Raw genomic sequence first — 22,769 nt, 5'->3', positions numbered from 1 at the left:
GGGTTGGGAGGGATTTGAATCTTCAATTTGAAATTCAAAATAATTCCAATAAGGGTGGCTTGATTTGGGGGGCAGCCAATGGGGGTTTAATGGAGATTTAATAAGGGTCTGGGTGGCAAATATTGGATAGAGAATGGGCTAGAGAGGGGGCCGGCCACATGAGGGGAAATTTGATGTGTTTGCATTTAATATGTGGGCCCGGAAAGGATTTAATTAAGGATTGCCATTAAATCTGAAATTGATTTCAGATTTTAATGGGTTTAGGAGGTTTCCTAATATACGTTATTAATAGGGAAAGTTTTAGAATTCAAATTTGAATTTGAATCTACAAGAAGCAACTTTCCAAATTAATGACAACGCAATTAAGGAAAGTAATTATGGACGATTTTGAAATTTGAAATTCAAAATCCTTGAGTGGTGGGTTGATGGTCGGCAGCTTGTAGAGCTTGGGGAGGCTGGTGGTGAGGGGTTGGGTGGAGTTGGTGGTGGATGGGTGAGGGGAGGCTGGCGACTCAAGGGTGAGGTGTTGGGTGGGGTTCAGTTTTTGGGAGGAGGGAAGGGTATTTTGGAGGGTTTGGAAGGCTGGCGGGTAGGGGCTAGGAGGGGAGATGAAAGTAGAACGGAATTAGAAAAGAAAGGAATGGAGCAGCGAACCTTGGAATCCACCGAAGGTTGACGGGTATTTCTCTCACCCACCTAGGGTCTCTCCTCTCATGAACTCACTTAGAGATCAAGCAAAAAAAACTAAATTTTATTTCAATATTCATTATCTCCTCTCATACAAGAAGAGGACCGTATATATAGGCCTCCAAACAAGTACAAAAGAAAGACAAGAATGCCCTCGAGGCTACAACTCAAACACAAACATATAAAGGGTACAATCGTCATAACTAATAAAAGATACACAAATACAAAACAAAAATAAAGTCTTCTGATCAAGGCCGTCGATCAGCGCTGCTTCCAATGATAGACATTCTGAAATCTCCTACTGATGTCCTCATCATAAGGATTTTTAGATAGCTTCCGAGCTATGTCCCCCTTTCTTTTCTGATATATTTGACTTCGTGTCTGGCTTCTTACCTACTTCTTCTCTCCGCAAGTGTCCACCTCACTTGTATCTTTCTTCTCAATCAAGGAAAAGCTTTTTTAGGTGTTTTTATGTTCTAAAATTATGAGTTGTAAGCTTTTTATTATTAGGGGTTGTGTCTTATTTCTTATTTTATGTTTGTCATGTGAGTCGTATGTGTTGACCTTCTAATATAAAAGTTGTGTTGTGTCATTATAAGGTGTTTTAACCTTTTTCTTTCAAGTTGTAAGATGTTTTGTTAATTTTGAAAGGAAGACGCTTGTTTGTTTGCAATCCTAGATTTTCCAAATTTTTTATTGCATCACAATCGCACATTAGAGAAGGCTTAAACAAGTAGGAAGCATCGGCAACAAGTATCTTAAGATGAGTACATCCAATAACTACGAAGAAAGTATATCAGGTAGAAACTGTTTAGTGTTCGCATGCATGAATGGGAATGAATTGTTGCCGGTTGAGGCCAAATATTAAGGTTTATATTGCTACGTAAAGAAATAATAGACGTAAGCTAACATTCTTAGTTTTTACTAAGAAAAAACAAAAAATAAACTAGAACATTAACCGAAGGATTTAACAGGAATAAAGAACAAAGAAGAAAATATACAGTTTGACCATGAGGATTTTGGGAAAGGCTACACCTATAAAACAACAACAACATCAAATCTTTATCTCACTATACGAGGTCAGCTACATGAATTCTTTTTTCTTAATTGTAACATATTAAGAGTCAAATTCTCATTTAAATTTAATTTAAAAAAGATCATTTTTAATACTTTCTAACCAAATCTTTTTAAGTATACCTCTATATTTCTCATAGGCTGAGTCTAATACATCTACTATCCTAACAGGGTCATCGAAAGGCCGAAGGTTTATATGACCAAACCATCTAATGTGACTCTCTCTAAACTTATATGCCACTAGAGCTACTCCAACCTTTTCATGAATACACTTGTTTCGCACTTTGTCTCTAAGCATAAAACCACTCATCCACTTGAACATTCTCATCTCTGCAACACTTAATTTTATGCTTCTCTTTTAATGGTCAACATTCTGCATCACAAAAAATTGCAGCACTCACCACCATCTTATGTAAAAAAATTCCTTAAATTTGAAGGGTACTTTTCTATCATATAACAAAATCAATGCATTCCTCTGCTTCAACCATCCAACTTGAATTCTACTAATAATATCCTCATCTATTTCACCATTATTTTAAACAATAGACCCGAGACATCTAAAACATACACTCTTTTTAATGATTTGATCACCCAATATCACAATCCCACCACTAGATCTATAATACTACTAAAATTACACTCCATGGATTCAGTTTTTGATCACCCAATGCATTCCTCCACTTCAACCATCCAACTTGAATTCCACTAATAATATCCCCATCTATTTCACCATTGCTTTGAACAATAGATTTGAGATATCTAAAACATGCACTCTTTTAAATGACTTGACACTCTTTTAAATGACTTGATCACCCAATATCACAATCCCACCACTAGACCTAGTACTACTAAAATTACACTCCATGTATTCAGTTTTAGATCTACTAATAAAAAATCTTTAGACTCTAAAGTTGACCTCCATAAATCAAATTTTCAACTCCCTCTCTAGTCTTTACCAACCAGAAGAATAACATCAACAAAAAGCATACACCAAGATACAACCTCTTCCAAATATCTAGTAAGAACATTCATGACTAAAGCTAAAAGATATGGGCTTAAAGCTAATCCTTGATAAGTATAAAAAAGAAATAAAATTTTACAACTAAAACACAGAGTAAGTGCATAAGCATATAATAGAATTATAGAACTTTCATCACTTGAGAAGGAGCCTAGCTTATTGTATTTGGCATCAAACAATAGGCAAGCGGTGAAAATCTCTCAGAAAAGAAAAGTATTTTTTTGTATAAAATAATTTTTAGAATATGACTTAAAAAGACACTCGGGCAAAAAACAAAAGCAAAAGAAAACTTAGTGGGTAAGTTTGAAAGATGCAAAATTAGATTATATAACCCTACAAGAAAACAAGGAGACTTTTTGTGGCTTCCGACTAGAGAAATTATAGACTACTTGACAAGGAACTAGTTTATTTTCTTCGACATTCAAACAGGCAAATCTCTCAAAAAAGAAATGCACATTTCTATATGAAATAATATTTAATATAAGTGGCATCAGATTAAAAAAAAACATTCAGTAGAAATAAAATAGCAAAAAGAGAAATTAGCCGTAAAGAATTTATGGTGTAAAAACATAGGCCATATCGCCCTTTAAAGTAAACATACACATTTTCATGACATCCAACAAGAGAAACTTCGGAATTTTTTCACACAGTTTTTTTTTCTGAAAATGCAAAGGAAATTCAGCATTTTTTCTGCATTGGGTTCACCTTTTTTATCAAAATGTAATTACATTTAATTGTTCAAAGATTAGTAAATGCAGAAGGATTCAGTGTACTTTTTTTTTTGCCACAAGTATTTTAGGGTTCATTTTCAAGAAACAGGTTAAAAGATCAAGCATGCATAGCTTGACTTTTAAACACAATAAATAACCTTTAAAGTAGCAGGACTACATAGTATAGTGCATTTAAGCAGGTTTATCCATGACATAAGTAACACTACTGCAGAGTGTTGCAGAAATAATAGCCCAGAATAATGGTGAAAATGCCACAAACACAGTCAAAGATTCGCTGCATTGCTTGGCAAATCATAGGCTAGTCACTTGTGGATCCATTTATAGGCAACAAAGGTATATCAACGATGATCTTTTACCGTACCTTGCGTGTTCTTGCTGCATCTTTTTCTCTCATGTTCCTTTCCAACTGCAAACGTTCTTCTTGATCGCAGATCATAGCTTCCTCTGACTTAAGAACAATAATAAAGTTAATCATGCTTGTTCAATGATGGGTAAAAAATTCTTAGATTAAAAACTAAACATAATAAAGGACAAAATGATGAAAATAAAAAATACATAAAACAAATAATATTAGAGGGCATACGCCACCCATAAGCCTTAATGAGAAATATTCATGATTGAACCAAACTTGTTCAGCAGTGATAGAAATATTTTAAAAAAATAAAGAATGGTCCTTTAACATTTATCCTATATAACTTATAAAACAAATAAAAAATAGCCGGTCCAAGCCTGAGTGAGAAATTGGTAGTGGGCCTTGAGTAGACACCGGTAATTTAAAATAAATACAAAAACAAGATAAGGCCCCAAAACACTTATCCCATGAACTCGCAAAATAAATCAAAAATAGCAATTAAACGTTCAAATCCTAATGCCACGGTGAGAATCGGTGAAAGCTAACATTATGTTTAAGTTGAAAAGAAGCAAATGAAGAACATAAGGAGCAAAGAATTAGACGAAAGAAATAATACATGATGAATAAAAAATAAAAATACTCTCAAGTCACAACAATATTATCATCACAATCACTATTATCCTTATCATAGATATTTCAGGTCGGCTTTATGAATCTTCCATTCCGTTCATTCTTTAAGTGTTAAATGAGGTATTAATAAAAAAGATTTTATAAGTAAATTTTCAATTGGAATGATAAAATTATCATTTATATAATGTACTCAACCAAAACAATAAAAAACAATTTAAATTATTTCTTCTCTGTATATTCTAATAAAATATCAGGAAAATTGTATATTACATGGCAATATTCTAGAAAACTTAAAAAAAGATTTAGCATATATATATATAATAATATTAATAAAAATTATTTTTGAATACTATAAAAACACAAATTAGTTGGTATTTTAACGTTATGCTTATTTTTCATGAATATATAAATATTAAAAAACATCTAAAAATAAAATCATAAATTGATCAGAAGTTAAAACAATCAAAATTATTAAAATTTCATCTAAAATTATCAATATAATTATTTTAACTCTTAATTACATGCTAAATTTTGAAATATAAATAAGGAGTAATTTAGTATCTAATATTTTCATGCATTCCGATAATATTTAAATATAATTTTAATTAAATTTTAATCAGCATGGCTAAAAATCAAACGAATTGATTTTGATATCTGACTAAATTACATCTTTATAATTTATAATAAATTTTAAATAACATGCTTATAATGTATGCTTTAAAATAAAAAAAAAATTCTTACATTTAATACCAAAAATTCTCAAAAAAATAAATTACTCAATCTTAAACTTTTTCTTTATTTTTAAAGAAATAAGTATAAATAAAAATTAAAGAAATTTTGACTTTATGTGCCACTTAACAAGTGTAATTGGAAAAATATATCATATGTTTGTATTCCTAGAAGAATATTTCTGAAAATTCATTTCAGACCAAATCATCCCCTCTTGTATATGAAAATTGCTAATTGAAGTTCGTCCACAAATGAAATTGGCTCAAATTTGAACCAAGTTCAAACATTCCTTCACACGCACTAGTTCAATGATGCCCTTCCCAACGAACCCATTGCATGTCAACGGTCCTTACATATAGTCCACAAAGAATCTCCACTTCAAACATACAACTAATCCCGTAGTCACCTTCCCCAGTAAGCTTAAATCATGACATCATCTTCTAACAAATCACTCACAGGTTGTTTTCCGCTATGTCTGATCCAACGAGCTCCATCGCAACAATCGAGCAATCGAACCTAGGTTCAACCCATGTTCAGCGCAACGTTCGAAACAAGGGTTTGATTTAAGATTTAAATTCAAATTAACTCAAACCATTTTCTCTTGTAACACGCTTCAACAAGCAATCCATGAATGCAAGACTGGATAACTTCGCTTGAAATGAACAAGCATATTTCTTTAAGAAAACAAGTAGCGAGCATATTTCTCTAATTATCTATATTATGATGCATGCAAAGTCAAATCTCCCAATATTAGAGGGTAAAGCAAAAAAAAAATAGAAGTAAAAAAATCACAATAATTGAAAGTAATATAATTTATTTTTATTAATTTATCAATAAGTTTTTTATTGTTGTATAATATAAGCTTATAATTTAGAATTTTATCAATCCAATTTATTTTTTAATCAAATAAATTTAAATTTTATTTACTATTGAAAGATGGTGGTGAAAGATGGTGGTGAGACCCGCAATGCTTTATGGTGCACAATGTTGGCCATCAAAAGAGAAGCATAATACTAAGTTAAGTGTTGCAAATATGAGGATGCGCAAGTGGATGAGTGGATTTATCCTTAGAGACGGGATACGAAATGAGCATATACATGAAAAGGTTGGAGTAGCTCCAGTGGAAGATAAGATTAGAGAGAGTCATTTTAGATGATTTGGTCACATAAAACGACAGCCTACCGATGATCCGGTTAGGAAAGTAGAGGTATTAGATTTGACTTATAATAAGAAAGGTAGAGGTAGACCTAAAAAGACTTGGTTAGAAAATATTAGAAATGATCTTTCTTTATTAGATTTAAACGAGAATTTGACTTTTAATAGGATACAATGGAGAAAAAGAACTAATATAGCTGACCTAACGTAGGAAGACAAAGGCTTGATATTGTTGTTGGTGGTGGTGTACTATTTAAAGGACACTTTTTCAAGGTAGACTTAAATTTAATTGTTTACCAAGCGCAAATGTTAGAAAAATTTTACGATGCCAACATAGATACAAAAGTTCAACATATTTTGCAAAAAAAATGCATGTAAAAATTGAAGATAATAAATATGAAGTCATTTTAACTAAGAGATGAAAAACAAAAATTAATTGATTAAGTTTAGAGGTGTTCATAAAAAGTGTGTTGTCAAACACCTTTCCTAGGAGAATCAAGACTCGTGCACAATTAGTTCAATTGCTCTCTAGCAATTCTAGAGGAACAATCCATCACGCCACCAATTTTGACATTATAGCCCACACCAAGGATCAAGGCACTTCAATTCAAATGCCAATTCTAATTACGCAAGAAAACATATATGAAAAAAAAGGAAAACAATACTCAAAGATCACTCTCTAAAAAAATTATTAATAGATCAAACTAAGTGAGGGAGGAGAATAATATAAAAATTGCATCGTTCAACCAGCAATGATGTAACCTCCTTCCGACATTAAATTTTAAAAAAAAAGTGGCAATTAAAGGAATATGAAGTGATTAACTTGCCAAATGTCTCCAATAAAGCTTTAAAAGGTGGGGAAAATAGAGGAATAAAACATCAAAAAATCAATCAAATTAATAAACAATGAGAATTAAAAAATAAATAATAATAAATTAATAAAAAATTAGCAAAAATATAAATTATATTAAACAACAAACCAGCTAAGACTTCAAAAGTTAGTAATTTATTAATATAATTTTATTTAAGGAAGGTGAAAAGGGTATTTTTAATTATATTATAAAAACTAAATTTACTTATGAATAATATAAAAATATAAATAATTTAACATTTAAAAACTATTGTTTTCCTTGGGTGGATTTTATTTGAGTGAAATATCAAACTTCATTTTAATAGTAGCATAGTTCAAAATGCCTGAATGACGTGATTTAGGGTGTAGTGTTATGCGCATTTTTAATAAAGCCACATATTATGATATATTTGAATTTGAATGTTTAACGGAGAAATCGATGATAATCTCAAAATCAAATCATGAAAGGGAAGATCAAATCAACCATCCCACCGTCAGCACTTCAAAGAAGTTAATAAGAAAAAGCTACTTTTGCAATTTGGGGCACATACAATGAAGAGATCAAGAGAGTGAAATGGTTGATTCTAAATCAATCAATTTCATAATAGAGATTGTCCATGGTCGGGATTCTCGGGTCATATTGTTCAAATAAAGTGATCATTGCTAGTACGAGTACATAGTGTAAATAAATCATCAATTGAGCATCATACAGGAAAGATGAACTGTTTGATTAAAATTAATATAGAGTATTTTTTTTTTACTTGTTGCATGAGATGATTTACAATTTTAAATTCCGGATTAGGAAAATTCTATTGGAATGCTGACTAAACTTTTTATCTTGAGCTGACCCCAACCCAAACCAGCTAAATCAATTCAAATTGAGCCGACCAAGTCTCTGTTAACTCATTCAACTCAATCCTTACGCAATCTTAGCCTTCAAGATCTTTTCCAAATTCATTAAAGTAGATCCAACCCATTTTAATTTAACCCAAGTTGGCTTATACAATCCAAACGAATCAATTCGAGTGATTTTGAGCACAAATTAGTCAAACCAATAAAGCTTATTCTAAAATTAGTTGTACACTAGTTTTTCCCAATATGTACACTAGTTTTTTCCCAATAGACTACAACGTCTTCTCAAGTCGAGCTAGGCTCAATCAAAGAACTAGTGGTGCAAGAGAGACAACCAAATGCATGTGGTTCTCACTCCTTTTTTTCAATATCATTTGGCCATCTTAGGAACTTTAGGCGATTAAAGGCAATGCAAGTGCAATAGCCGTCAACCCTAACAAATCGAGGGTAGGACAGATTCAGCCATGGATAGTCGCAAGCTGAGTAAAATCAATCATGGTTTTTCATTAGAGGATCGGTGACCTATAGTTTCCTGAAGTTTCCCTAGAGCTCCAGCATACAAACCCAAGATTCTGCCACTGCACTACTGCAATGGTCTTAACCCCAAGATGAGCAAGGTCTTATGAATTTGTAACTGTCTAGACAGCTAGTGAATCTAGGAATCTTCAAGCATTGAGTTTTTCTCAGTTGCCTTCCCATCTACTAGATGAAGATACTATAAATGGTTTAATACAGAACAGTAGCTTCAGTGAGGCATTCTATTTGAAACCAAGAAAGCCTAGGTCTATTAGCCACTGAATTGTGTGTGTGTGTGGAGAACCCATCCAACCCCACGACCAATTAGATAACCCTTTGATAATGTCTCTCAACCCAAAGCCTTACTATCTTCCTTTTGAATCCATAGAGAGCCAGTGATCTCGGATGGATGGTTGCCATTCAAGGGACGAAGGAAGAAGATGATGTGCATGTCGTTAGATTATCAAAACCATTTTTGATATCCTTCAATGCATGAAATCCGCATTCACTCAACTCAAACCCAGTACCTTAGGTTTCATCTAGCTGACCAACCCTCCAAATCAAAAGCCTCTCTTTGTCCCCATTAGCATTCTTTTTTCCAACTTTAAAACAACATGCAAGCAACGGGTTGCCATGTGGAAAGGCTAGCCCAATCATCTACTAATAGGGGTGTTAATGATGAGGACATCGTCAGAGATTTCAACACATGAACCATCAGGAGACGCCAGAGATCGACGGCCACGATCATGAGTTTTATTTTGAGTCATTTTATTTAGTAGTTTATTTTATTTTTTTCAGTTTTTCCGCTTTTGCCCTTATGGGTATTTGGTCGCTATTGTAGCCCAAGAGGCATTTTAGTCTTTTGTTTTATTTGTCATTTGGAGGCCTATATATGGCCCTTTTCTTATGTAATAGTTAGTTTTTGATGAAGTGAAAATTTAGCTCTTATTCTCTTTGTGAGTTCATTCCCCCACGATCTCTTAGTGAGTTCGCCAGAGAAAACTAGATCTCTTAGTGAGTTCTAGTTTTCGAATTATCTAATCTTGTGGAAAATCAACGTGGAGACAAGCGAGGTTAGTAAATCTGTAGTCGTCTAAGCCTTGAAAATTCCATCTCTTCCTTTTCCCCTTGCTCTTGCCGCCGCCCACGCCAAGCAACTCAAAGCCGCCAGCCACCCAGCCTCCATCTTCCGCCGGCCAGCTCAGCCGCCGACGGTTACCCTCCTGCCGACCAACCGCCGGCCTCCCGCCGGCAAGCCTTCCGCTGGCCAGCCCAGCAGCCCCCTCTCCCACCGCCTCCCCCATCTTGAATTCCTATTGTTTGAATTTCAAACCCTTGATTAAACACTTTCCTAATTGGTTCCCCTTCATTATGTAAGCCCATTAATGAAATTAAAGCCAAATTCGAATTTCAAATTTGGTTTCCCTCTCATTATAAGGCTTGGGAAGTTACTAAAGCTACAATTAAATCTGAAATTAAAATTCAAATTTAATTGAATTCCTTACTTAAACTTGGGCCCCACTAATAACTCCTAAATCCCTCTCTCTCCTCCTTATATGACCGGCCACCCTTTGTTGGTCTTCTCTCTCTTCTAAATGACATAAAACATCCATAAATCAGCCCAAATTCCTTCCCCCTTTGCCGCCCCATCAATCCCTTTTGAATTAATTTGAATTCCTCAAATTAATTCCCTCCCACCCCTACTAAAAACTGAAATTACTGCAAAAATATATCATATGTTTGTATTCTTAGAAGAATATTTCTGAAAATTCATTTCGGACCAAATCATCCCCTCTTGTATATGCAAATTGCTAATTTGGGACACATACCATGAAGAGATCAAGAGAGTGAAATGGTTGATTCTAAATGAATCAATTTCATAATAGAGATTGTCCATGGTCGGGATTCTCGGGTCATATTGTTCAAATAAAGTGATCATTGCTAGTACGAGTACATAGTGTAAATAAATCATCAATTGAGCATCATACAGGAAAGATGAACTGTTTGATTAAAATTAATATAGAGTATTTTTTTTTACTTGTTGCATGGATGATTTATAATTTTAAATTCAGGATTAGGAAAATTCTATTGGAATGCTGACTAAACTTTTTATCTTGAGCTGACCCCAACCCAAACCGGCTAAATCAATTCAAATTGAGCCGACCAAGTCTCTGTTAACTCATTCAACTCAATCCTTACGCAATCTTAGCCTTCAAGATCTTTTCCAAATTCATTAAAGTAGACCCAACCCATTTTAATTTAACCCAAGTTAGCTTATACAATCCAAACAAATCAATTTGAGCGATTTTGAGCACAAATTAGTCAAACCAATAAAGCTTATTCTAAAATTAGTTGTACACTAGTTTTTCCCAATAGACTACAACGTCTTCTCAAGTCGAGCTAGGCTCAATCAAAGAACTAGTGGTGCAAGAGAGACAACAAAATGCATGTGGTCCTCACTCCTTTTTTTCAATATCATTTGGCCATCTTAGAACTTTAGGCGATTAAAGGCAATGCAAGTGCAATAGCCGTCAACCCTAACAAATCGAGGGTAGGATAGATTCAGCCATGAATAGTCGCAAGCTGAGTAAAATCAATCATGGTTTTTCATTAGAGGATCAGTGACCTATAATTTTCTGAAGTTTCCCTAGAGCTCCAGCATACAAACCCAAGATTCTGCCACTGCACTACTGCAGTGGTCTTAACCCCAAGATGAGCAAGGTCTTATGAATTTGTAACTGTCTAGACAGCTAATGAATCTAGGAATCTTCAAGCATTGAGTTTTTCTCAGTTGCCTTCCCATCTACTAGATGAAGATACTATAAATGGTTTAATACAGAACAGTAGCTTCAGTGAGGCATTCTATTTGAAACCAAGAAAGCCTAGGTCTATTAGCCACTGAATTGTGTGTGTGTGTGGAGAACCCATCCAACCCCACGACCAATTAGATAACCCTTTGATAATGTCTCTCAACCCAAAGCCTTACTATCTTCCTTTTGAATCCATAGAGAGCCAGTGATCTCGGATGGATGGTTGCCATTCAAGGGACGAAGGAAGAAGATGATGTGCATGTCGTTAGATTATCAGAACCATTTTTGATATCCTTCAATGCATGAAATCCGCATTCACTCAACTCAAACCCAGTACCTTAGGTTTCATCTAGCTGACCAACCCTCCAAATCAAAAGCCTCTCTTTGTCCCCATTAGCATTCTTTTTTCCAACTTTAAAACAACATGCAAGCAACGGGTTGCCATGTGGAAAGGCTAGCCCAATCATCTACTAATAGGGGTGTTAATGATGAGGACATCGTCAGAGATTTCAACACATGAACCATCAGGAGACGCCAGAGATCGACGGCCACGATCATGAGTTTTATTTTGAGTCATTTTATTTAGTAGTTTATTTTATTTTTTTCAGTTTTTCCGCTTTTGCCCTTATGGGTATTTGGTCGCTATTGTAGCCCAAGGGGAATTTTAGTCTTTTGTTTTATTTGTCATTTGGAGGCTTATATATAGCCCTTTTCTTATGTAATAGTTAGTTTTTGATGAAGTGAAAATTTAGCTCTTATTCTCTTTGTGAGTTCATTCCCCCACGATCTCTTAGTGAGTTCGCCAGAGAAAACTAGATCTCTTAGTGAGTTCTAGTTTTCGAATTATCTAATCTTGTGGAAAATCAACGTGGAGACAAGCGAGGTTAGTAAATCTGTAGTCGTCTAAGCCTTGAAAATTCCATCTCTTCCTTTTCCCCTTGCTCTTGCCGCCGCCCACGCCAAGCAACTCAAAGCCGCCAGCCACCCAGCCTCCATCTTCCGCCGGCCAGCTCAGCCGCCGACGGTTACCCTCCTGCCGACCAACCGCCGGCCTCCCGCCGGCAAGCCTTCCGCTGGCCAGCCCAGCAGCCCCCTCTCCCACCGCCTCCCCCATCTTGAATTCCTATTGTTTGAATTTCAAACCCTTTATTAAACACTTTCCTAATTGGTTCCCCTTCATTATGTAAGCCCATTAATGAAATTAAAGCCAAATTCGAATTTCAAATTTGGTTTCCCTCTCATTATAAGGCTTGGGAAGTTACTAAAGCTACAATTAAATCTGAAATTAAAATTCAAATTTAATTGAATTCCTTACTTAAACTTGGGCCCCACTAATAACTCCTAAATCCCTCTCTCTCCTCCTTATATGACCGGCCACCCTTTGTTGGTCTTCTCTCTCTTCTAAATGACATAAAACATCCATAAATCAGCCCAAATTCCTTCCCCCTTTGCCGCCCCATCAATCCCTTTTGAATTAATTTGAATTCCTCAAATTAATTCCCTCCCACCCCTACTAAAAACTGAAATTACTGCAAAAATATATCATATGTTTGTATTCTTAGAAGAATATTTCTGAAAATTCATTTCGGACCAAATCATCCCCTCTTGTATATGCAAATTGCTAATTTGGGACACATACCATGAAGAGATCAAGAGAGTGAAATGGTTGATTCTAAATGAATCAATTTCATAATAGAGATTGTCCATGGTCGGGATTCTCGGGTCATATTGTTCAAATAAAGTGATCATTGCTAGTACGAGTACATAGTGTAAATAAATCATCAATTGAGCATCATACAGGAAAGATGAACTGTTTGATTAAAATTAATATAGAGTATTTTTCCCCCCCACCCTTTGCCTACATCAAGATTGAAAAGCAAAGCAGCTAGAAAATGCTAAAAAAGAACCCTAAAAGAAATAAAAAGCATAAAGCATAGCAAAAACAAAGATTAAGCCATTTTATAGTCATCTTATGAGCCATCAATTAACCAAAAGGATTTAAAATAAATGGTTGAAATATAGAAGGCTATCGAGGTATTTTGTTACAATGGCAGCTTGATAAAATTTTTCTTAACAATAACAAGACCAATGGCTTGGCTCTAGGGTTTGAAGAAAATGAATGCTTAAACAAACAATTTGAGCGTAACAAAAATGACAAAATTAATATGAAATTATGCTAACATATAAGTTGTACTACAGGCCAAATATAGATAGAGATGGTTTAGGCATGCCAAACCACATAACAAATGACCATGCAATAAGACAGCGCAAGAACTAGCTTAACCCTAATTTCATGGAGAAACTATTTCAATTATTCAACCCATGCTAAATAAAAAATATAAAAAAAATAAATAAATAAATATTCAACCCATGCCTGCTATTCAAAAATGTTCTAAGTAGGTAATCCCTCATTGAAATGCTTCACACTAATGCTAGCATTAAAGCTCAATGCATATGTGGTGCATCAACTCTCACTAGAAATGGCATTTCCAAGCAAGCATAACATGAAATTTTGGTTTCATAAGGAAAGCAACGGATTTGAATTTTCAAATTGTCGACACATTGGTTTAAATCAAGGAAAAGAATCCACAAATGGAGCAATTTAAATTCAAAATCCTCCACACATGGCCAACCACAGATGTTTATGTGTGAATTTTGTTAATTCCGTGTAATGGTGTAAATGAGGCTATTGAAAGAAAAGGTATCATGCAAGAAAAGATAGCTTGGTTTGAATCATGTAGGATGCCTTTGCATTTTCTTATAAGGAATGGTCAGGTGAATTTCAATTAGATAGAAAATTTGCTGAATTGCAAAAAAAAAAATGCTTATATTTTATCCTTAATCATGAATTGAGGAGGAGAAAGTAGTTCATTTTCCTTTCATAGTTTGCATTTCTTTTATCATAATTCATAGTTGTATTATCTCCTACCCCCTTCAATCCAATTCTTGTTGATTAGGCTCGGACACCATGGTTGCGGCCCTTCCCAAGCATACCCTTAATCCACCAACATTTTGGTGGATGGTGCCTTCATATACATTGTTGGTTGATGGCTCTCATGGAATATTGTTCTATTCCATGATCATAACTAGTAAATTAGCCATAACTGCACTCCTTTTTTTAATTTAATAATAAAGATGGTTAGGCATTATCCCCCGCCTTCTAAAAACCACCACCATCACCTTACATCTCTTTATCGGAAACATTAGTTTAAACTACTAAAATAAAATTCATACCTCAAGATCATAATTTTCTGGAGATAAACGGCTTCGAACTTGTCTTTCCTTATCCAACTCAATAGCCTGCTTTAGTTAATTCCCAAAAATCAGCTACATTAAGACATGGTTTTAATGAGTGTTACAGTATAAAATTAAAAATGACAGCCACACCTCATCATCATCATCTCCATGAGATCCATGGCTCTTTCTGAATCGTTTTCTATGATCATTTCCTTTTGTTGATGCATGCGAAGCACCTCCCATAGAAGCTTGATCATCCCTATCATCCTCATCATCAGAATCTAGCAGCTTGTAACTCAATTGCTTTTTTGCTAATTGGATGGCCTCTCTTTCCTCTTTGAGGTAACTCTGGAAAAAATTTGAAGCAAACTAACATCAATATAAAGATCAAAATCAGGATTCTTGTTCCTTATGCAAATAAGTTCCTCATGCCAAACTAATATCAATGGATTGTTTCAAACAAATGCATTTACAATTTTAAATCAGAGGAAAAATATTGAAAATTAGAAAATAGAATTCCAGTAAACAAGACGTTCATGGGGTGAGAAGCAATTTTGTTTCAGACTACCACTTCGAAATCATTCTGATGATTGCGAGCAATTTTGAAACTAAATTTGAAATTATTAGAATCGAGACAAGCAGGCTTGAAAATAAAACTATTCATTTACACGTTATCTACCATGTTATTCTCTTACGTTAAGCATTGCACCATACGTCTATGTTATCAACGGCCATGATAGAATTCATTTTTGTTTCCTGTTTTTCATTTTATTTTGTTTTTCAAAAGCAAGCATTTGAATAAAACATGTTTGGCAACATGCCTTCATTTATAGTTTTTGGAAACAAAATCGTTTCTTCCCTAAAGTCATGAAAACTTGAAAACAACTACAAAGGGGCTTTCGCATGATTTGGAAACAGGTCTTAAGTAGATATTTTTATTATTTAGACTAATTTGGTTAATGAGAGAATAATTATCTTCTTTAGGGATTAACTAATGTTATAATTAAGTTCCTTAAGGTTTCAGTGGTGTTTATTGTTTAATTATGGTAACTAGGCTAGAATAGTTATCAATAATCACTGTAATTACATTAATTTATTATTAACTATGCATTAGGGGCAAATAACGTTAAGTAGAAGTTCTAATTCTGATTATTAGGTTATTTTATTTTAATTATAATAATTAAATTAATTCACTAATTAGCCGCATGATATTTAAAATATTCGGAATGATTAGAAATAAATTAGGAATTAATTATTTTTATTAGTTTTAATTTATGATAATTAAGAGTGAGACCATTTTTAATTGATATTACTAAGTAAAAATTAATGAATTATTAAGGCTAACTAAATATCAAGGTTTAAAATTGCACATTTTGAAGAATGACTTAGCCCAAGGTTCACAGGAAACAAAATGAGAAGTATGCTCCATGCATGCCAATTAAAGCATGCGCCTTAGTAGTAGTAAGGTATGCCTCATGGCTAATTTATTAAGGATAGCCTTAATTTTAGGGTTTAGGTTATTTAAAAATTTTAATTTATAAATTTTAAATATCAAATTAAACCTATTTGTTTAAACCTAAACCTATTTGTCAAAAAAAATCTTATAAGAAAATCGAAAGCCTCCTCTTGTCACAAGACAAGCCACAAAAAACTGCAAAGAACAAGCCAAAACTATTGCGCCACCACCACTATACATCGTCGTGATGTCGTTGTTGCTACTGCACCATAGTTACACTGCCACGGCTATTGCACTATCAAAACTATATCGCTGCTGCCACTACACTGTTGTCGCCTTTATGCAAACATCTTAGTTCTTATAATCAGTAGCCCTTCTCTTTTCTTATCATTCCCTTACTTGTTTCCATGATAAAGTGATGGTTTATTTTAGTATCTTTAGTTTGAGCATGAAATATCATATTATTGACTAGTGCAATAGCTGATACGTTGTCACAATATAAAGAGAGAGAGAGAGAGAGAGAAAGAAGGGGGAAAGGAGGATATGATGTTGAACTTTTTTATGATGCATCAAAGACATATGATGTCAGGCACAATCGCGGTAAAAGCACAGTGTTTTACCTCTATGGACGAGCAAGCAACAATGAACTACTTGACCCATTAGGAGAGTACGATGTGGCTAAAAAAGGTATGGTGACATATAGCTGATTTGCACTCATGGAATTCACCCGTCCAATCTTACTATGAGTGCCCGTAGAAAGAGAATGTCAAGATAGATGGGTAGATCATAGTGAAGGGTACCCTTGATGCAGTTCAATACTCTTTTGAGAAGTTGAAAGGGTTGTTGGAGAGGTTTATTGATGTAGAACGGGAGGGGCTAGCCATGATTACAATCTGAATTTTGAAAACCTTCCTTATTTAAAACGTTGCTAATAAGGAAAGTTATAATTACTTGATTTGAAACTTGGAGGGAAAGGGAAAAGGGGAATGTGATTGAGTGATTTGAAACTTGAATTTCAAATGAGGATGGAAAGGAAAATTATCCCTTAAATTAAGGATGAATTAAGGCTCCAAGAGGGGAGAATTAATGGGAATTAAGTGGATTGGAGAGAGAGGGGAGGGGCCAGCCTAGAGAGAGAGAGGAAGGAAATAAATTAAGAAATCTGAATTTAATTTCATATTTCTTAAAAGGATTGAGGGAATAATTTGAAATTCAAACTATCCTTAATGGGGAATAAGGGGGGTGGCTAATAGGGACTGATTGGGGTTGATTAAGAGCTTTAATGGAGGGGGCATTAATTAGAGAGAATGGGAGAGAGGGGGCCAACAATATGGGGAGGGAAGAGAAGTGTCCACATACAATGTATGTGGACCCAAGCAATAAATGTGAGTAGAGAATTAAATCTGATTTTAATTTCAAATTTGAGAGATTTGGGGGGTTTCTTAAAAGAGATTTACTAATTAGAAAAATTAATTTAAATCAAATCCAATTAACAATTTAATTAGATCTAATTTAAGTAATTTTCCTAAAACAGGGATTCTTATTTAGAAAAGAAATTCAAAATTGTGTGAATTTTAAATTTAAATTTTTTACCAAATTGAGAAGCCTAAAATAGGAAGGGCTTTGAATGCAAGATGGAATTTGTGGAGCAAAGGGAAGAGGGAGGAGGTGGTGGTGGAGTGGCCGACAGTTGGAGGAGGGTAAGAGGGAAGGTTGGCCGGTGGCTATGGAGGGTTTGGCCAGCGGTCAAGGGAGAAGGAGGGGGTAGAGCGACAGCTAGAAGAAAGAAGAAGGGGAACTAGAGAAGGATAAATGAAGTGTAGGGAAAAAAAGATAAAGCATGAGCCCAGACATATCCTGCGGCTGATGGGTGTTGTGCTGCCCTCACCTAAGGACATCAAACCACGAGCCTGGACACATCCTGTGGCTGGTAGATATTGCACTTCCCTCATATAGGGATCTCACCAAAGTTCTACCCCAAAAACAAGAGCGCATAATGTTTTTTTTATTAATAATCTTATCATACCAATATAATAGCAAGGGCCTCTATATATAGTCCTCAAAATGAAAGAAACTTAAAAAAGACAAATATGCCCCTAGGGCTTATAAAGGACAAATCTCTCAAAAGAGGGTAAAAACAGAAAATGCATAAATAAAATAAACAAATACAATTAATAAATAAAGATAAAGTGGAATGATCTCGGAGTTGACCTTTATCTCTTTCTCAGATAAGCGTTCATCGTTGGATGTCCGACATCCAACGGTGATTAATTGAAGGGGATGGTGATTGATTGATTTGAAACTTTAATGATGTAGACATCCAACGATGAACGCTTATCTGAGGAAGAGACGAAAATCAACGACCGAGATCAATTAACTTTATCTTAATTTATTAATTGTATTTTTTATTTTATTTATGCATTTTTTTCATTTTTACCCTCTTTTGAGAGAGTTGTCCTTTGTAAGCCCTAGGTGAATATGTCTTTTTTAAGTTTCTTTTATTTTGAGGCCTATATATAGAGGCTCTTGCTATTTTATTCGTATGATAGATTATTAATAAAAAAAAGCTTTCTGCACTCTTGTTCTTGGGGTAGAACTTTGGTGAGATCCCTATGTGAGGGAAGCATATATCCACCAGCCACAGGATGTGTCCGGGCTCGTGGTTGGAAGTCCCTAGGTGAGGGTAGCACGGCACCCATCAACTGCAGGATATGTCCGGGCTCATGGTTTATATTTCTTTCCCTACATTTCCTTTCTCCTTCTTTAATCCCCCTTCTTTCTTCTAGCCGTTCCTCTACCCCCTCCTCACTTGACCGACAATCAAACCCTCCATAGCCGCCGACCAAGCTTCCCTCTTCCCCTCCTCCAATCGTCAGCCACTCCACCACCAACTCCTACCTCTTCCCTTGGCTCCACAAATTTCATCTTGCATTTAAAACCCTTCCTATTTTGACCTTCTTAATTTGGTAACAAAATTTGAATTTAAATTCACACAATTTTGAATTTGTTTCCTAAATAAGAATCTCTATTTTAGAAAAGTTACTTAAATTAGATCAAATTAAAGCTATAATTGGATTTAATTTAAATTATTTTTTCCTAATAAGTAAATTTCTTTTAGGAAATCTCACAAATCTCTCAAATTAAAATCATATTTAATTTCCTACTCACATTTATTGCTTAGATCCACATACATTGTATGTGGACACTTCTCCTCCCTCCCCATATGGCCGGCCCCCTCTCTCCCCTTCTCTCTAATTAATGCCCCTCAATTAAAGCTCTCAATCAACCCCAATCAGCCCCTATTAGCCCCCCCCCTCCCCCGCCCCGCTATTCCCCATTAAGGAAAGTTTGAATTTCAAATTATTCCCTCCCTCCTTTTAGGAAATCTGAATTAAATTCAAATTTCTTAATTTATTTCCTTTCTCTCTCTAGGTTGACCACTCCCCTCTCTTTCCAATCCACTTAATTATCATTAATCCCCCCCCAACCCTCTTGGAGGCTTAATTCTTCCTTAATTAAAGGGCCAAGATTCATGTGAAAAAGACCCTTAAAGTTTTTATATGAGGGTTGTAATGGAGGTAGAATTTGAGGAAGCCAGTTTCCTCAGTAGAGCAGTATTTATAAAAAGGGGCAAAGTTTTGGATGAGTTGAAAAGGCACTTGTTAAAGGCTCGACAGATTATGAAGAAGCAAACGGATGAGCATAGAAAGGACATCCATTTTGAGGTAGGAAATAGGATATACTTGAAGCTACGGCCCTAAAGACAAAGATCGGTAGCTCACGGGAGGAATGAAAAGCTGACCCCGAGGTACTTCGGCCTGTATGAGATATTAGAGGATTGGAGCAGTGGCTTATCGATTAAAGTTACCCTCGACCGTGACTATACACCTAGTGTTCCATGTATCCCATTTGAGGAGAGTTATTGGGGATCATGTGGCTAGTTCAGAATTGTTAGGGTCACTGACAGAGGATCTGGAAGTAAAGATGGAATCACTGAAGCTGAAAGGGGTACGACATAGAGAAGGTGGATTCAAGGAAGGGTTGATAAAGTTGAAGAATCTACCAGACTATGACGCCACGTCGCCACCTAAGGGCCATATGAGAGAGTGAAGCATCAATTTTCATCTTTCTACTTGAGAACAAGGTGTATCTTTGGGAGGGGAATATTGTTAGACCAATCATTGGACCGGTCCAACTTGGATCGGCCTTGGTCTACCGTAGTGGAACACAAGTTCTACCTCAATCAATGCCGCCCCCTTTGGGGATGGGGCACAACAGCCAAATTAATGAGAGATTAGGATGAAATTTTTCAAATTGAGGGGTTGTTTTGGCATTAACTATATTTTGTATGGTTTAAATATATGGTTTAACCTAGGATTACGTTTTTATCTTGTGTTTTCTGAAATTTGGGGAGTTCTTTATCTTTGTTTGTGCTCTAGCAGCGTCTAGAGATTTGGGAGAGCCGGATCCTCCTCTCAAATTGAGAATCCATTGTATCTTGTTGTTTTCATTCAATTGTTATCAGTAAAATCTTTTCTCATTAGTATTTCCACCAAATTCTTCTTAATTTATAGTTTGAACCTTGCTAAAATTCAAATTAGATCCAAGGGAAGTCACTTTCCTATCATGTTCTTAATTATATAACAAGGCGAGTCTGTCTCAATGATGCATACAAGACCAAAAATGAACTGCAAAAGCTAGCAGTTGATTCCTTGAATGACAGCATGGATACTGAAATTCCAGATGAGTGGCCTTTAAAATGCAGGATTGTTGATGTACTACAACTCAATCATTCCAATTCAACCTAAAAACAAATAATTGGCCATATATCAATTATAAAATTCAAATTAGGCCACATTGAGGCTGAATCAAACCAATTGTCAAGCCCTTCTAGACCCATATCAACTTTGGCCGAATTCCCTTTTTCTTAGATTGAATCATCTTTTTTTCTTTTTCTGGATAATATTAACATTAAATTAAATTTCTAATAGAATTAGAATTGAATTCAAATTATTTGGCTTTACTTTTGTAACTCTATTTCTGTAAATAAGTATTTTTTTTTTTTTGTTCATTATTGACCATTGATGAATTATTGAATGAAAATCATTTATTAGATTAATTAAGTGTTTTACCGGTCTAAATTACTTGTTTATCACTCTTGTATTCATTAGTCTCTTTATCCTTCTTTCCACCTTCCACTTCCATAAACTACCTTAATATATACCTAGCTAATAAACTAAGTTGATGTTATTTATCAAATTATTATTCGAAACGTGATATGTTAAAAAAGTGTTATGAAAATAAGTGAAAAAGACTACCGAAGATATTTCATGCAATTTTTAGATATAATTCAAAAGAGAGAAAAATTACATGAAAACTAAACCTATGAGTTTGATAAGCTTATAGGCCAAGGTAGATTCCTTATTGGGCTTGGACAACCTATAGCATTAAGTTTACCAAACACAATGGGATATTCAGTCAGGTTTATGCAAAAAAAATAAAAAAAAATAAAACTCAATTTAGACCGTTTTAATTGAAAAACAATGTTGTCCGTGTGTTGGGCTAACTAAACATAGCCCAACCAACAAAATTAGGGTTTGGCCACAAACCCCCAACAAATAACTAGGTTGGGATAGGCTTTAGCAAGGCTTTTTGATGCGGACATCCAACCATCCATGGCTATTCGAGGAGCTGAAGATCAATGGCTGTCATAGTCCCCGTTATCTTATATTTTATTTGTAGTTTTTAAATTTTTATTATAAATCTTCTGTTTTTACCCTCACTTAAGAGGGTCGTCCTATGTAAGTCTTAGGGGCATATGTGTCTTGTTTTAGTTTCTTAGGCCTATATATAGAGGTCATTTCTTGTGTAATGGGATGATGAATTATTAATGAAATTTTATTCTACTTGTTTGATCTCTTAGTGAGTTCATGAGAGAAAAAGAATCTCTTTGTGAGTTCCGAGATTCCCAAAATCTCTTTGTGAGTTCTTGAGGAAGTGGTGCTTGTAGATCTCTTTGTGAGTTTATTGGAGGTGTTGCTCGAGGTGATCTCTTTCTGAGTTCCGAGATTCCCAATATCTATTTGTGAGTTCTTGAGGAAGTGGCGCTTGCAGATCTCTTTGTGAGTTCTATTGGAGGTATTGCTCGAGGTGTGTAGCTCCGGATTTTCTTTTTCCTAAACCCAATTTAGTTCTTCTCCCTAACCAAACTCTCTTCCTCTCAAATTCCCTTCCTTTGGCCCCCATAAGTCCACCGTCGGCCACCCCAGGCTGATCCCGCCACCGGCGACTCCGCCGGCCTCCTTGGGACGGCCAAGCCACTGGCCTCCAACCCTCCACCCACCGGCCCTCTCTCCACCACTCCATATTTGAAATTTAAATATCAAATTTCAAAATCTTTCCATATAGGGAATCCCAAATTAGGAAAGTTTCTTTAATGAATCCAATTTCAACATAAATCAAATTGGAGTTATCATTTTTCTTTCTTAATATTCACTACCTATTTGGAAACACCTCTACCCCCCTCACCCAACCCACATGTTTGAAATTCAAATTTCAAAATGGCATTAATTGCTTCCCTAAAATAAGGCCAAGTAATTAAGAGAGCTATTAATTGAATTTCAAATTCAAATTAGAAATTCAAAAGCTTTCCAAATACTAGCACTTAAATTA

At 35.0% G+C, this 22,769-nt stretch overlaps 1 protein-coding gene across 1 annotated transcript in view; it reads right to left on the bottom strand.

Moving 5' to 3' along the window:
• Positions 1-3,871: 3,871 nt before the first annotated feature.
• LOC110091948 (pre-mRNA-splicing factor ATP-dependent RNA helicase DEAH1) overlaps positions 3,872-22,769 on the bottom strand; it is a gene marked incomplete at its 3' end in the record, with an annotated part of 27,323 nt that continues 8,425 nt past the window's right edge. Inside the window, 3 exon segments of the mRNA XM_020816260.2 lie at positions 3,872-3,958; positions 14,639-14,704; positions 14,792-14,989. Of these exon segments, the coding sequence (XP_020671919.2) occupies positions 3,872-3,958; positions 14,639-14,704; positions 14,792-14,989 (351 nt within the window).

Source organism: Dendrobium catenatum, unplaced genomic scaffold (assembly GCF_001605985.2).
Source record: "Dendrobium catenatum unplaced genomic scaffold, ASM160598v2 fragScaff_scaffold_8, whole genome shotgun sequence".
NCBI classification, from domain to species: domain Eukaryota; kingdom Viridiplantae; phylum Streptophyta; class Magnoliopsida; order Asparagales; family Orchidaceae; genus Dendrobium; species Dendrobium catenatum.
Note: the sequence above shows the minus strand (reverse complement) of the source record. Positions and strands in the feature narration are given on the sequence as shown.